General features: G+C 36.1%; 1 protein-coding gene across 1 annotated transcript in view; it reads left to right on the top strand.

The window, feature by feature from the left end:
- The window catches only part of CDC73 (cell division cycle 73), a gene marked incomplete at its 5' end in the record, with an annotated part of 71,132 nt that overhangs the window by 43,543 nt on the left and 13,134 nt on the right, over positions 1-14,455 (top strand). The window contains 3 exons of the mRNA XM_010148831.1: positions 7,256-7,313; positions 10,365-10,400; positions 10,775-10,862. Of these exons, the coding sequence (XP_010147133.1) occupies positions 7,256-7,313; positions 10,365-10,400; positions 10,775-10,862 (182 nt within the window). The remainder of the gene's footprint in view (positions 1-7,255; positions 7,314-10,364; positions 10,401-10,774; positions 10,863-14,455) is intronic.

Genomic DNA, 14,455 nt, shown 5'->3' on the forward strand with positions numbered 1-14,455 from the left:
GACCTGGAAAAAGCCAGTCAACCCCCCATCCCAGAACATACCCGCCCCGCCACTAACAACCACACCAAGAGCTAATAAGGGAGCTAAGGACCCAGCCACCAAGCCAGCAAAAGCCTTAATGACCTCCCTGCCCCACAGGCCACTTCCCCCCTAAGTACTGGGCATGTGTGCTGAGCATGACATACTGTGGAGTGAGACTCCCTGGGCCAGCCGTGTGCACTGTGAAGAAAAGCAGCTCTTTCCTGCCTGAAGCCAGCATGATGCCATGGAAAAATAAGTATTAGTATTTCTAAATTTCAGTCCCTTGATGGCATCAGCATAGTTTTATTTCTGCCACCCTCCCTTGCTTCTCTTTTCCTCTCATTGTAATACTGTACTCATTTGGAAAAGAATGTCTCCATCAGATTTCCTTACACTTGTGAAATTTGTTGTAGGTATTAACTTTAACAGTATCTTGGAACTATAATGAAATTACAGACTATAGTACTTCAAACTCTAATGAAATTTGCCTTACCTTTGTAAGATGATGGGAATCAGGTTTTCTTTCTTGCAGTTGGATTGACAATCTTCCATTGGTGTATTTCTTCAAATTATGCCTGATAAATACATGATCTTCATACTGAAGATTTTTGTGTATTAAAATAAATACAATTTATATAATTTTACTAACCTCTTTTGTCCCATCAGTTTTTCCATTCTTGAAGTTGAAAATAGTGAAGCTATGGTGTTATTTTCCTTAGGCAGTTGATATCAAAAGCCTTTGATTAAAAAATGGTAATTTTTTCCCCTTTTAAAATTATTCTTTAAAAATATTTGTAATTGTGCTTAAACTCGCACTCTATTTTCTAGGGTATAAGGAAGTTGAAACAGTGTAAATAGTAGAAGTGACCTTTTTATTAATATTACAAGCAATGGAAGTTGAAATGACTGTGATATTAGTGGTATTTGCACAATAATTAAATCCTGTTATCTTTTTCTTTTTTTTTACAGCATAGTTTAAAATTAGGAAGGCAGTTAAAAGCTTGCAATTTATTATTTAAATATCTGTGACTGCTTTTGCAGATTTGTGTGCATTGAAGTATGCAAATAAGCTATAGCAGTTTCATGTGAAATAAAATGATGATGTGAAGCACTAGTTAAAATTTTATTACAATGTTCTTGATATGAAGAGAAGTCAGAATTATCAGGAAGACTGCAGAGGCAGAACAACTCTGTTGAATTGTTTTCCTTGGTTCTTTGGAAGATTTCTTTTTTCCTTTTTTCCCAAGGCTTTTAAGGGCTTTAAATATTTAGAACAAAGCCCCATGTTTTCAGAATGCAAGCTATTTATATGAAATAGATGTTTCTATGTAGCTTAAAGTAGGGCATCTGAACCAGATGTTAGATACTTGTTTTTGAAGTCACCCCTTCGTTTTGGCTCTTTGTCATGCACTGGTGTACACAAGATTTTATTTCTAGAAAAATACTCTTCTTTTTAACTAGGCAGTTGTTTTAGATTTTGTCATAGTTCTTCAGGCTGGCTCTACTAGCATTTTCAAAGATTTGATACTTTAAATCACTCAGGCAATGATCGTATAGTTGCTGGTCATTTAAAAGGAATTCTTAGACTCTTTTGCCCTAAATTGAATAGGTAAATTGAATCCTGTTCTTGATTTTGTAAGCTTGCCATCCACATGTGTTTTTCTTTCTCATTTGAAATCCGAGTGTTGCAGTTTTACTACGTTCATCTTTATAGACAGAATTGTCTTTCATCTTGGGTGGTAAAGCTGAAAACTGCTTTGTTTTATATGCAAGGAGTTGCTAATACTTCTTGCAGAATGAAATGTTTGTTTTTCCTTATATTGCTTCTGTGCAGGAACATACGTATAAGTTATCTAATATTTTTTAGATTTTAGGGGAAGGATATTGTATTAAGTGTTATAAAAGACTAAGATAGAAATTAAATTTGCTAAATTAGAAAAATTTTTTAAAACCACAAGATGGTATCAAATTCTCAATTTTTTCCATTGCTTCTAAGTTTTTTTTTTTAATAGGTCACAATATTACAGCCTCTCTCGATCTCTACATGGAAACCAGTTGGGAAAGTGAATGTGCAATGAAATAGTTAGCTTTTTCCTTCCATTATTTGTACCTTGCAAAGCCACAATAAGAAACTTTTAATAGCTTTTTTTTTGTGCTTCAAGAGTAAACTAACTTGGGTATATGTGAAAAGTGCCTCCAGGAAGAAATTCTACCACTATAACTTATTTTATTGCTTAAAACATGAGGTTTCATTTTGTAAAACGTAGTATGAGTTATGCTCAGTCAATTTCTGATTCCAGTTGAGAAAGGAGTGAAACTAACTTAAATGTGGATTTAATGCTCACTTAGACAAAGTAGTAGATATCTAAAATACAGGGTTTGGGGTTTTTTCCCCCCCAAAATACAGAGAATTCCTAGCTAGGTCCTGGTGTCAGATGAATATTGTTAATTGGTGATTTTTTTTTTTTAAGTTAACACAAAGCATGACAGATTTATTTTGTAAATTAAAAAGGTCAACAGACACTGCAGAAGGGTTTAAAAAAAACAAACAAGCAAAAAGCCCAACAACAACAACAAAAAAACCCCAACACACAAAAAAAACCCCACAAGAAAAACAAACCACCCCGCACTGTTGGGTAACTAAAAACAACCGCAGATGGACCACATTTTACCTTTTTTACATAATTTTTTATGTCTGTGTAGATGGAATATCTCAGGCTTACTATTGCAAGAAACAGATATTTTAAAAGTTGTTGAACTTTTTACATTAAAATGGATTGAGGGTGCAATGTACTGGAGGACAGACAAGTGTGGTAAGAATCTGTCCCAAACAATTTACATCTTCACACTGTATTGCAACTTGCCTATATAATGTAGAAGCAGGGAAGGGAAAATGAATGCACGTGTGAAAGGAAAGGTGTGAACCAAGCTGTATACAATTTAAAGGATTTTAAGCAATAGTCTTAAAGCTCCTTGTTATTGTAAACATAGTTTACTGTCACGAAACTTACAAGAGCATATAGCTGTGTCTGAATTTTTAAGATGACATAGAAATTGTATGAAAGGATGAGGGAAGAAATTAACATGCTGAAAGCTTAATTAATAGGGTGTACAATAATGGAAGTTGTTCAACATTCAGGGTGTGGACTTTTTTCCATGTTTGACTATAAGCAGGAATACGGATTTTTTTCACATGTTCTAACCTGTTTTCTATTCTTACATTAGTTTGCAAACCCAATATTTTTAGCTGTTTAGCTAGTATAATGCTAAATAATAGAAGGCATACACTAAAAAAACCCTGGACATTTTGTAAATGTCTAATATGATAAGAAACATAAGTGCTGATATGGAATGAATTGCACTGAAAAGTATACACAGTTAGAATCATAGAATCACAGAATGGTTTGGGTTGGAAGGGACCTTAAAGATCATGTAGTTCCAACCCCTCTGCCATGGGCAGGGACATCACTTACAGATACAGGTTGTGCATCTGTAAGTGATGCCATGAAATACAGGAAAGTATGAAGCTTTTACTATCTGTTTTCTTGATTTTGTTCTATACTTCTGAATGGTTAAATACTCATATTTAATGTAAATCATAAGTAAGCTATATATAAGCTTCTGTGGTAAGTTAGCACAACCAACTCAAGTAATCTCTTTTTGATTAAAATACTATGTTAAGTGGTTGTTTTAGTGAAGATTTGTATTTTTCAAATTACATGGTTTTGTTACTAAATTAGTTTCTACTTATGAATATTCATAATGTACTCCTTAACAACCTCAAATTGTTTATGCGTAAGAATTAGGTACGTCATCTTTGCACAAAACTGTTCAGTCTTTAGATGAAATGGATGTTCTTTAAATAGCTAAACAGTGATTTCTGCTGCTTCTGATGCTTAGGGTATGGCTGCACAACCAAAAGCTTCCCTAACTGGAGTTTGAATTGCAGCATGTTGGTTACGTAAGAGTAACTTTTACATTAAAACCTTCACATCAGAAGATTTGAAATATCTTACTGTGCACTTACTGAGAAATGAGCTACTGCCTTTACGAGGAGTTAGACCATGCAAACAGTAAGTTGCCTCTGAGTAGCTAAGAGGCCATAAGCACCTTGTGTGATGGAGTGAACCAACAATCATGAAGTTTACTCCAACCTGATTTTCTTTTCTTCTGGGAGAGATTCTAGCATGTAATTCTCTGTGCTTATATGTGCCTTGTAAACAGTTTGTATTATAAATCAGTGTGTTGTTATAGGAAAAACTCACACCTATATCTGAATGTTTTTGAAAAGCATTAGTTTTGTATTTAAATTTGGCATCTTATTTTCAGGATGGTGTGAAATGTTAACAAAATTTTCCTGCTAATGACTTCCTTATTGAGAGCAGTTTTTCTTCTCCACTTAGTGTATCTTGTCAGTCATCACTGCTTTGTACTTTTGTTTCGTCCTCATCTTAATCATACACTCTTCTCCTTACAAACCATTTAAGAAATGTGGGTTTGAAATATTGATCAGAAGTTCTTTTGCTACCTTGTCTGTAATTTTTACATAATTGGTGATGATTAGGCCATTGATAATGGTAACGAGAGGTGTAAATCGGTTACAAAGTATGGATGTTACGCCTTCTGTAGGTGACAATTGAGCTGCTGTGCTAGGATGCCAGAATATGGAGTTGTGAGCTGCAGTTCGTCCATTCAATTATCACAGACTAAGGCAGTAATTCAGCTGTGACTGCTGTCATTTATTAATTTGCAGAAATTGTTCCTACCAATAGAAATGTTGTAGGCATGGAAGTCGTAGCTGTCTTATGCATCTACTTATTTAAATTAATCTTTTATCTTACTAATCAGATATTTTAATGTTTTTTTTGTTTGTTATTTTAATGTGATTTTTTGTTGGGGTTTTTTGGGGGGGTTGGTTTCCTGGTTTCTTTGTGTCAGTTGCAAAAGTTCTCAAAGTCCTGCCTTTTGGTTTAGGCTTCTGCACGAAGTTTCCCACTAACCAATTTAGAGAAGACAGTTCAGAGGAAAGTATGAAAAGCTTCCAAATAGATAGGTTGTCAATTATTTTGTTATGCTCGATCCTATAAATATTCTGGTGCTTTATGGATGTTTTGGTGAAAAGAACAAACACAAGCACGAGTTGTTATATGGGACCTAAAGCAAGACTGTGATTCTAATTTGGTTATAATTCTTTCCAAGACTGCAGAAGAACTCCAGAATCTCTGAAGCAGCTTCTGGTTCCTTCTATTTGCTGCAGCTGCCGTAGGCCCTAAAGGTTCCGTTTTAAGATACGGGAGGCACTGAATAAGTGAAGGGGAGGCTGCAAAGTTGCAGTGCTGATTTTGTAGGGGAGGAAAGAGGAATGGACATTTGGGACTGTAGACAGTAATAGTTAAGAAAGCTGAATTGGAGTTAGAAAATTGAAATTTAGCATTGCAGGAAGTGATGTTTCTTTAACCTATTGGGGTTTTGTTCTTGCACAAATTTAATGTTACTTTGGAACTTGACATTTCATGAAATGCTTTGAATTTAAGGAAATGTTATAGGATAATCCTTGGTATTTATTCAACATGTGTAATTGGTGCACCACAGGAACAGTGTTTTCACACAGAAAATTATTTTTTTTAATAGAAACAGATGCAAAATGTTTTATATCCATTTTCATGGCAGAAAGAAAGGTGCTGATATTTCAAATATCTGCTGTTTCTCAGATGCAGGGCTTCTCTCAATGGTAGTCAGCCTTTTCTACTGATCTTCCCCTAGACTGGTATTTTGACTTTTATCATCTGCTGAGTAATTACTGTGAAAGGACACTGGCAAAAATACCTTTACTCAGATACTTAAAAATTAAGTCTTAAAATAACAGTTACTGAGTCAAGTGCCCTACATAGACGTTTGCATTTTAAAAATCAGAAAAGAGTACAGCACAATTCAAGTCTAATCCATTCCTTGCAATGGGGCGTTAATCCTTATACTGAAGATTAATAGGAGGTTGCTGACTGTAAAAGTTACAAAAGCTGTGCGCTGTACCAAATGTCAGCTCCAGCCTATTGTAACTAACCATGGGTGGCTTTGACTAGAGCTCAGGGAAGAGATATTTTGAGTAAATGTGTGTTTTCTAAGAGCTTGTCAAGAGATCATCTCTTCTATTTGTACTTGACAGTTCTTGAGATGAAAACAGAGTTGTAACTTTCATGGTGGAAACTTAAAAGCAGTTTCTTTAAGTGTTACTTAAATCATGGAACTTGAGGCTGCTTTTGTGGAGTTTCCTGCTCATTAGCTTTTTTTATTTTTAATTACAGAATATATTGTTTATGCATAGACACACAAATGTGATAATGTCATATTGGAGTCCTTTCAGACAGGCTTTTCCCAGAGTGGGATCTTGACCTTTCTGAGTGTCTCACAATTGAAGGATATGCTTCACGTAGCGTTTAAGTACTTTTTAGATTTGTGGTTTCATGTGGAAAGGTTTCAGGCAGCCTTGCAAATTGAAGTTGCTGTAATACAGAGGTTTGGGGTTTTTTTGCTTTTTACAGTGTTAGTAATATTGTCAATAATATATGTGTTGTTCGGTGAGGTTTCATAGAAGTAACTGAGAACAGAATTTGTTCTTGCAGGAATTTAATGTTGCTTTGGAACCAGATGTGTGACCTCACTTTTCCCTTTACGTGGTGTGTTGACTCTGCAGCGTTAACAAGAATTTATAGTAATGCAGGTCTTTAGTTTGTTACATTAAGGTAATTGGATAAGGCATAAACAGAGCTAATTGTCATGAGTGTGCTATTTCTGGGCACCAGAACTCTTCAAGGCAGGAATAAAAAGCAATTTCTTGGCCTTCGTTTTCCATCCAGAGCAGAAGCTGATCTTGTTTTGAAATTTCTGTAGCCAATTGCTTACATGTACATTATTAACCCTTGGTGAAAGTGATCATGGGTAAAATGAAACAATACTATAAATAGAAAAAGTTTCTTTGAATATAGAAAAAAGTTTGAATGACATTTGATGGTTAAAATGTAAACCTGTAAAACCTTATGAGGTTATCAGCCCTCTCCAAGTTTAAAACAGAATCTGTAAAGTGTTTTGAATATTTTGATTGTTTTTTTTCTCCTCTTCAATGGAAACATATTGCCGGCCTTTTCACGATACTTTCTGTAGCTGTGTTAATTTTAAAAAAACAGTACACCTGCCAAGAATACCAGCAGTTCATGTTACCTCTTCTGTCTTTTAAAAGGAAGGTGCTTCAGCTCGAAAAACGCAAACCCCAGCAGCACAGCCTGTACCACGACCAGGTAAGATAACCTACTTTCATTTCTGCTTCTGCTCTGAATGAGTTTTAAAGAAGTATTGTTTAAAACTTTAGTTAGCTGAAGAATGAAGTGGGGATAGTTTCTTTGTGGCCCTTAACTGCATATGTATTGGAAATCACATGTAGCTTTTTGGTTAATGTTACACCATGCGTTTTGGCTTCATTCTCTTCAGTGTTTTGCCCAGTTGAAAGCATGTGCTACTCAAAGAATCATGAACTTACAGTTGTTAACCTGGTAATTCACAGACGCCAGCTCACATATGTAAGAGCTGGTTAATACTCCAAGGAGAAACAACCTGAATAGAAAAGCTAATCTCAATAATAGAATTAATATTATACCTCTTTTTAATACATCAGAAATAAGCCTTTTTCTGAATGTGTTATCATTGCTTTTCACACTTCTTAGCACATAAGGTATTTGTAATGGGGCCAGAATTCTGAACTGGCTTTTTAATTCCCAGGTAGTAGACTTTAGCTACTAAGTCAATTTTGTATGCCAGATTGAATCTCAAATTGAGATTCAAAGAAAGAATGATGTAGGTGCTTAGTTTTGGTTTAATGAGGAAGATTTAGAAAGGGCTTTTAAGAGTGTAAGGGAACAGACCATATAGAAGAGGATCAGTGTTTCCAAACACCTGTGTTCATTGCTGCACCTGGTTGACATACTATGAGAATTTCTGGTTTGGTGGAAGAAAGTCTCAAGTGAAAGGTGTTATTTGTGAACAACTTGATGGTTGTTGTTATGAAGGTATTGGAAAGGGGACATTTTGGGATTTTTTGGAAGCAAAGCTACCTTTTAGAACTAATGTACTTTTTCTGGAATTATTGATGGAGTACTCTATGTTCTTGTTGACACTATAAATGCTTTGTTAATTCCTTGAGATTTATTAGTACTATTTAATGCTAAGATTTAAAATTGTAAAAATTAATCTTCCCAGAACATATATTCTAATATTGAATATTCTCAGCATACCTAAATGCTGTTGTGCAGATTCTTCTCTTTGGTTGTTTTGGTACTAGAAAGGTCATGCTGCCTGTCTTACTTATCTCACTAGCCCTGTTAAGCATAATAATGCAAATGGAGTTGACAGACAATGGTATGAAAAGGGTAGAAGTGGTAAGGGCAGAAATCTGTCTGAATTGTCACAGGTCGCTACTGCTAGCTGTGACTTCATGGGCATTAAGTGGCAGAAGTGTGTGGTTCGTTGTGGGTGTTTTCTTGTTTAGGTTGGGTTTTTTTGCATTATACAGGTTGTACTGATACTGCCCTTCTCTAAGGCTCATCTAATCCATTGTCTTACCTCTATATTGTTAGTTAGAAAAAAACCCTTTGCATTAGAAAAAACCCACACTTTCTGCTTGTTCTAGAATATTTTGGGATTTGGAACTTTTTTAAAAAGTAGTTGTTCTGGCCTTAGCAGTCAAGGTATTTAAAACGTGCAGTTTCCAGGGGGATGCTTCTTTTCCTATAGAAGCATTAATTGAATTGGACTAAACACTTGTAGAATACTTATTTGAATAAATACCTATGAGATGTGCTTTTAATTTAAGATGGGTTCTTTTGGTGTGCCTTTCTGCAGTACCTAGTTTCATACTAACATGTCTTGGTACAGCTTTCAAGTTTCTTTCTTCCTTCTCCCCTCCACCCCACCACCCCCCACTTTGTTTAGGGAAGCTCATGCTGCTTATGTATTTCAGGAACATTTTTACATTAAGGAGAAACCTAGAATAATAAATAAATAATTAAGGCAGTTGAGTAGGTGAAATTCATGTAATTCAATAAATTGTTACCAATTGTGTCTGTGCGTTTGACAGTGCAGGAAAAGATAATTAAGGATATGGTCTCAATATTTCAACAACGACAACTGTGTTTTGAATATTTAAACTGTTCTAGCCAGTTTCTGAAGCACTTGATCATAAATAAACATGAGCAAATTGGTGCTATGAAATTAGGAGTCAATTAATGAAATTTGTCATGCATAGTAGTGGCTGAGACTTAAGTTAGTGTGCATCAATCTTTCTGCTACTCACCATTTTCTGACGTTGTGAATCAGGATAAACACGTTATGATGGTAATGATCAAGCACAACACTTCTTCCCTTCAGTTAGCATTCATGTATAAAATGCTTATTTGGAGGAAGCCAGGATTTTCAGTAATAGTACCCAAAAGAAGAAACATATATGCTTTTCGAACTTTGGACTGAAGTATCTCCCCTATGGAGGAGGTCACAACTTGGAAGACTTAAGTGGAAACACTTTTTGGTGGGAATGGGACACACTCTTTGGTTTCTACCTGGCCAGTACTGTTTGCTTGGGTTTTTTTGGGTGGGTGGTTTGTTGTCATTTTGTGGCAAGTGGTGTGGTGGTTTTGGGTGTGGGGTTTTTTTTTTTTAACTGAACTGGTTTTTATTATTATTTTTCCTTGAATGCTACTGTATCTGTCAAGCTTCATTGTTTCTGTGACTCAAGGAGCTCATGTAACTCAAAAACTGCAATCCAAAATCAACTTGAGTAAGCTTGAAATTCAGATTTCAATTGTTGAAAGCTCTATATGTGTTAAAGGCAGCTAAATTTCTGCAGATAAAATCTACAATAACAACTACTAATGAAAAGGTGAGGGTCTGGAAAGGTAAGCTTGTTGTGAAATAGTCTTCCTGTTGGTTCACCACTATTGAACTTTAGGTCTAAAAGCAGCTTTTTTCAAGATTGCTGGCAATTATCAATGCCTATAGTGTCCTGACCTTTTGAGGAGGATGGAGAGGGATGCCTAGTTTCAGGAAAGTAAGGAGAGATTGATTTGACTGTCCTAGCATCTGTTTCAGATGGTAAAAGCTGTTTGTCTTCTGAATACTGAGTCCCCAATTATAAATTCTTTCTTCAACTTTGTGTATTGCATCTGTGAAAACGATCTAATCACTATGGTGTGACTCTTCTCTGTTCACTCCTGCAACTAAAAATACTGAAATGTTGCCTTACAAGGACATTTGAATTTATGTATTAGTAATTATGCTATATTTTCTGGGTGTTTTTTCAGTTTCCCAAGCAAGACCACCTCCAAACCAGAAAAAAGGTGAGTCAGTTTTAGTTACACAATCATTTTTGTTTAAATTGTGTCCATGCTGCCTTTTGCTGGAATCACAGGCAAACAATATAAACAAGCAGTGGAATGCAGACAGCATTACTTTGCTCTGGGTAACACCCATATTTAGCAACTCCTGATACAGGAGAAATGCTTTTTGGGTGAATGAAAGTCTTCAGTTTTTAAAATAATTACTATTTTTTTTTCTTGAATATTTTTCAATTAGTTTTATCTGTTAAGAGTTTTGATTTTACATACAGTTCCTTTAATGAAAAAAAGGGAGGAGGGTGTGTGAGGGTGAAACCCAGTGACCAAAACTACACAAAAAACTGCAGCAAGCAAATGTAACTTTATTATCTTTACAGGATCTCGAACTCCCATAATCATTATTCCAGCAGCCACGACCTCTTTAATAACGATGCTTAATGCAAAGGACCTTCTGCAAGATCTGAAGTAAGTAGCTGATTAGAACATACTGTATAAAAACCTGTTGTCAGATAGAAAGGTATACTTAGTACCAAATTAGTAATTAAACAAGCAGAAGTATCTAATGGCTCATGACAAGCTAGTTTTACAGACCAGAGTATAATAGAAATTAATGCCTCTTGAATAGGTGGAAAAAATCAAAAACTTATTTTCAGAGTTTTTGCATAGTTGTGACCTGTGGGCCAAATGTGCACATTGAGAAGAGAGTCTTACAGTACCCCTTCTAATGTCTGTAGTGGTTTTCTTTTATGTAACTTACATACCTACATGTGCGACCAATCAACAAACCCTTATGGTGGAAGAAGGCTTAGGGAAGACGAGCAAGGGCAGCGTGCTTATGGAGCTCAGAAAAGAGGAAGAAAATGATCACAGTTGTCATAAAGGAGAAGGGGACTGGAGGGTGGCCTTTGTTTTATCTGGACGGCTGTATGAGCTGAGCAATTCAGCTGGTTGTGTAAATCAAGATTTTTTTTTTTTTAAAGTTCACTGACAACAAATATAAGGATAAAGCATTGTCATTACGTATTGATGCAAATTCATTCAGGGAAACATTAATGAGTTGCTAAAATTTTTTTATTGGATCACACATCTGATCCTGAGATTTAATTCATTATGGCTAAATGCAATCAACACTGCAAATTACATTCTCCATGGTAAGGTAAAATTCACTGATATGTTAAAAAAACCCAACCCCACTCCCCCAGAAAAAAAACCCAAAACATCTTTCTGGTTGTCCAGCAGATCGTGATATGTTGCCTGTCTGTTAATACCAGTTAATTTTTTCTGAAACAGGCAGTCATTTTCACAGAGAAATACACTATTACAGGTTGTCTGCATTGGTATGCTCAAAAAATGGAGAGCTCTCCTTTCTTTCACCTTCAGAACTTTGCTTGTCCTGTATGAGACTATGCATGGCTTTTCTTCACAAACTTACTATGGTGCTGCAGCTGTCACTGGAGTAGCCCTGGAAGTTTTTACAATTGTGCTGTGAGATACCAGGTGCCTTCTGATCTCCAGTGATTTCTAGTTATGGAATACTGCCATGTATCATCAAAGATCCAGGATGAGTAGTGGACACTTGGTGTCTCTTCTGAAATATTTAGTCAGAGGCAAGGCTGTCTTTTAATGTTACAGTTCAATGTGCAGCGAGTTACGGGACTGATATAATTGTGTTGACAGAAAATGCTGCATGTTTATGTGTGGTTTTTTGTTTAAGAAGAAATTTCGCAAGTACAAGCCCTGGATTGTACATCTATGTAATTTGTGACTTACTGGTACGGGAATACCTTTAATGGAACACATCACTTCTATGTGATAGTGTGTTAGAATCATAGAATGGTTTGGGTTGGAAGGGACCTTAAAGATCATCTAGTTCCAACCCCCCCTGCCATGGGCAGGGACACCTTCCACTAGACCAGGTTGCTCAAAGCCTCATCCAGCCTGGCCTTGGACACTTCCAGGGATGGGGCATCCACAGCTTCTCTGGGCAACCTGTCCCAATGCCTCACCACCCTCTCTGGGAAGAATTTCTTTCTTGTTATCTAATCTAAATCTCCCCACTTTCAGGTTAAACTCGTTACACCTTGTCCTGTCACTACAGGCCCTTGCAAAAAGTCCCCTTCTAGCTTTCTTGTAGCCCCTTCAGGTAGTGGAAAAGTTTTTGTGCTAGGAGGCTTGCGCTGTTTTCAGCTTCACTGGGACCTATATTTAGCTTCTCAAGTCCTGCCCCAAGAGGAGGTGGATCATTATAGTGCAAAGAGCGTGATCCAGGAAAAAATGAGATTAAGGGGTCAAAGCAGGACACCATTGTTAACAAGTATGAAAGACAAAGAGAAGCAGCAAGGTATCTTAATGAATCAGAAGTTCAGTAGCAGAATTAAGATCAAAACATAAATTTAGCCATGACAGTGCTAGCGCTCTTCTAGAAAATATGCCACCTGGCCTGCATTTTTTTGCATTCGAATTTATTCAAGTAGTTTGTTTAGGAATGGCTGCGGGGTTTGTTTTTACTGTTCAGGTATGCAGACGGTAGAACTAGTCTTGATGTAGAGTGTGATTGACAGATTCATGATGGTTTTCCAAGGAAAGAAGACTTACCTAAATTCTGCTTCTAAATCGCCACCTTTTTTAGCTCACTCTTCCCTTTCAAGTGAGTTTGGCAGAAGACTAGAGGTTTGGAAGACGTGGGCCATTGCCAAAAGTTTTGGAATAAGGAAATACTGTCAAGATAGAAAAGACATGGCCAAATTAATTTTCCCACTCTTACCCCTGCTAAGGAGGATGCAGGTAGATTTGATTTTCTTGTCCTTCTAAGAGACAACCTGCTTGTATTAGCCATCAGAGGAGATCAGTGATATAGCACAAGGAGCAGTGATTTTTGGAGCTGGAAGAGTAAGAGCCATTGCAGGAGAGACTGCTGTGAAATGTAGGAGAACCCTGGGAGAATGAGGCCCACAGTATTGTTGGGGTACGGAAGCTGTGATTCGTGTGTCACATGGGCGGTTTACAGGGCAGCTTTTTCTTCCATGCATGATACCCGAGGCAGCACGCTTCTGTGAAGTGTGTGATAATAAAGAATGTGTATTTGGGTTTCATAAATAAAATCAACTTTTGGCACTCCTTCCTTTTAGATTTGTCTTAACACAAAATAAGGAACAAAGCCAAAATTATAAGTAGAGATCAAAACACTTAAAATCAAAACTTAGTCATAGCTGTGAATCCCTGTCTTTTAGGATAGTTTTTGTCTAGGATGCTGCATTTTTTTTTAATGTTACTGGACTGCAAGATGTTGACACTTTGGATCTAAGAAAAAGTAATTGTGGTATCACTGACAGATAGTTTAGGTTGGTTGTTGTGAAATTAACAGGACAGTCTTGATCCAGTGCTGTGGTAGGTGTTAAGTTATCAAGGACTCTAAGAAACTTTTTAATTACACCAACATTTTAAGTAACCCTTTTCATAGCTCTCTAGTATGTTGGGATTTTTTTCATTGCCGAATTTGGCTGACGTTTTGTTTGATGTTTGCATGTTTAATTCATCACTAATATTATGCTTTCTTTTGAAGTGGAGAGTATGGAAAGCAGGAAAGATATGAGTAGAATGAAATATATATATAATGATAAATAGGAAGCATGTTACTGGTTTAAGCTTTGTTTTTAAGATACCTGATTTGTTGGATATATTTGTTGCAACTTAGGTTTTGTAGGGGGACATTTCTATAAATAATTAATATCAATTCATATGCTGTGCAATATGCAAATATTTTTGATAAATTTGTTTAGAAAGGTTATTTTTCTAAGAAGCTGAGTACAAGATAAAAATTAAGATTTAATTTTGTTTAAAATCCAGACTTTGGTACTTTATGGTGTATTGTGAAGCTTCTTCAAAAATGTTTCGTATAATACACTTTATTCTTACTCATTAACTGAATGGAACACTGGATATCATAATTACTGTGGAAAATCTGGCTTTCCAGACTTAAGTATTTGAGAGTATCTGAGGTTAGGCTTTTCAGAGGCAACGCTTCTGCTTTACGTGGCACAAAAGCAAGGCAGGAATTA

Source organism: Eurypyga helias, unplaced genomic scaffold (genome assembly GCF_000690775.1).
Source record: "Eurypyga helias isolate BGI_N326 unplaced genomic scaffold, ASM69077v1 scaffold1423, whole genome shotgun sequence".
Classification (NCBI taxonomy): Eukaryota; Metazoa; Chordata; class Aves; order Eurypygiformes; family Eurypygidae; genus Eurypyga; species Eurypyga helias.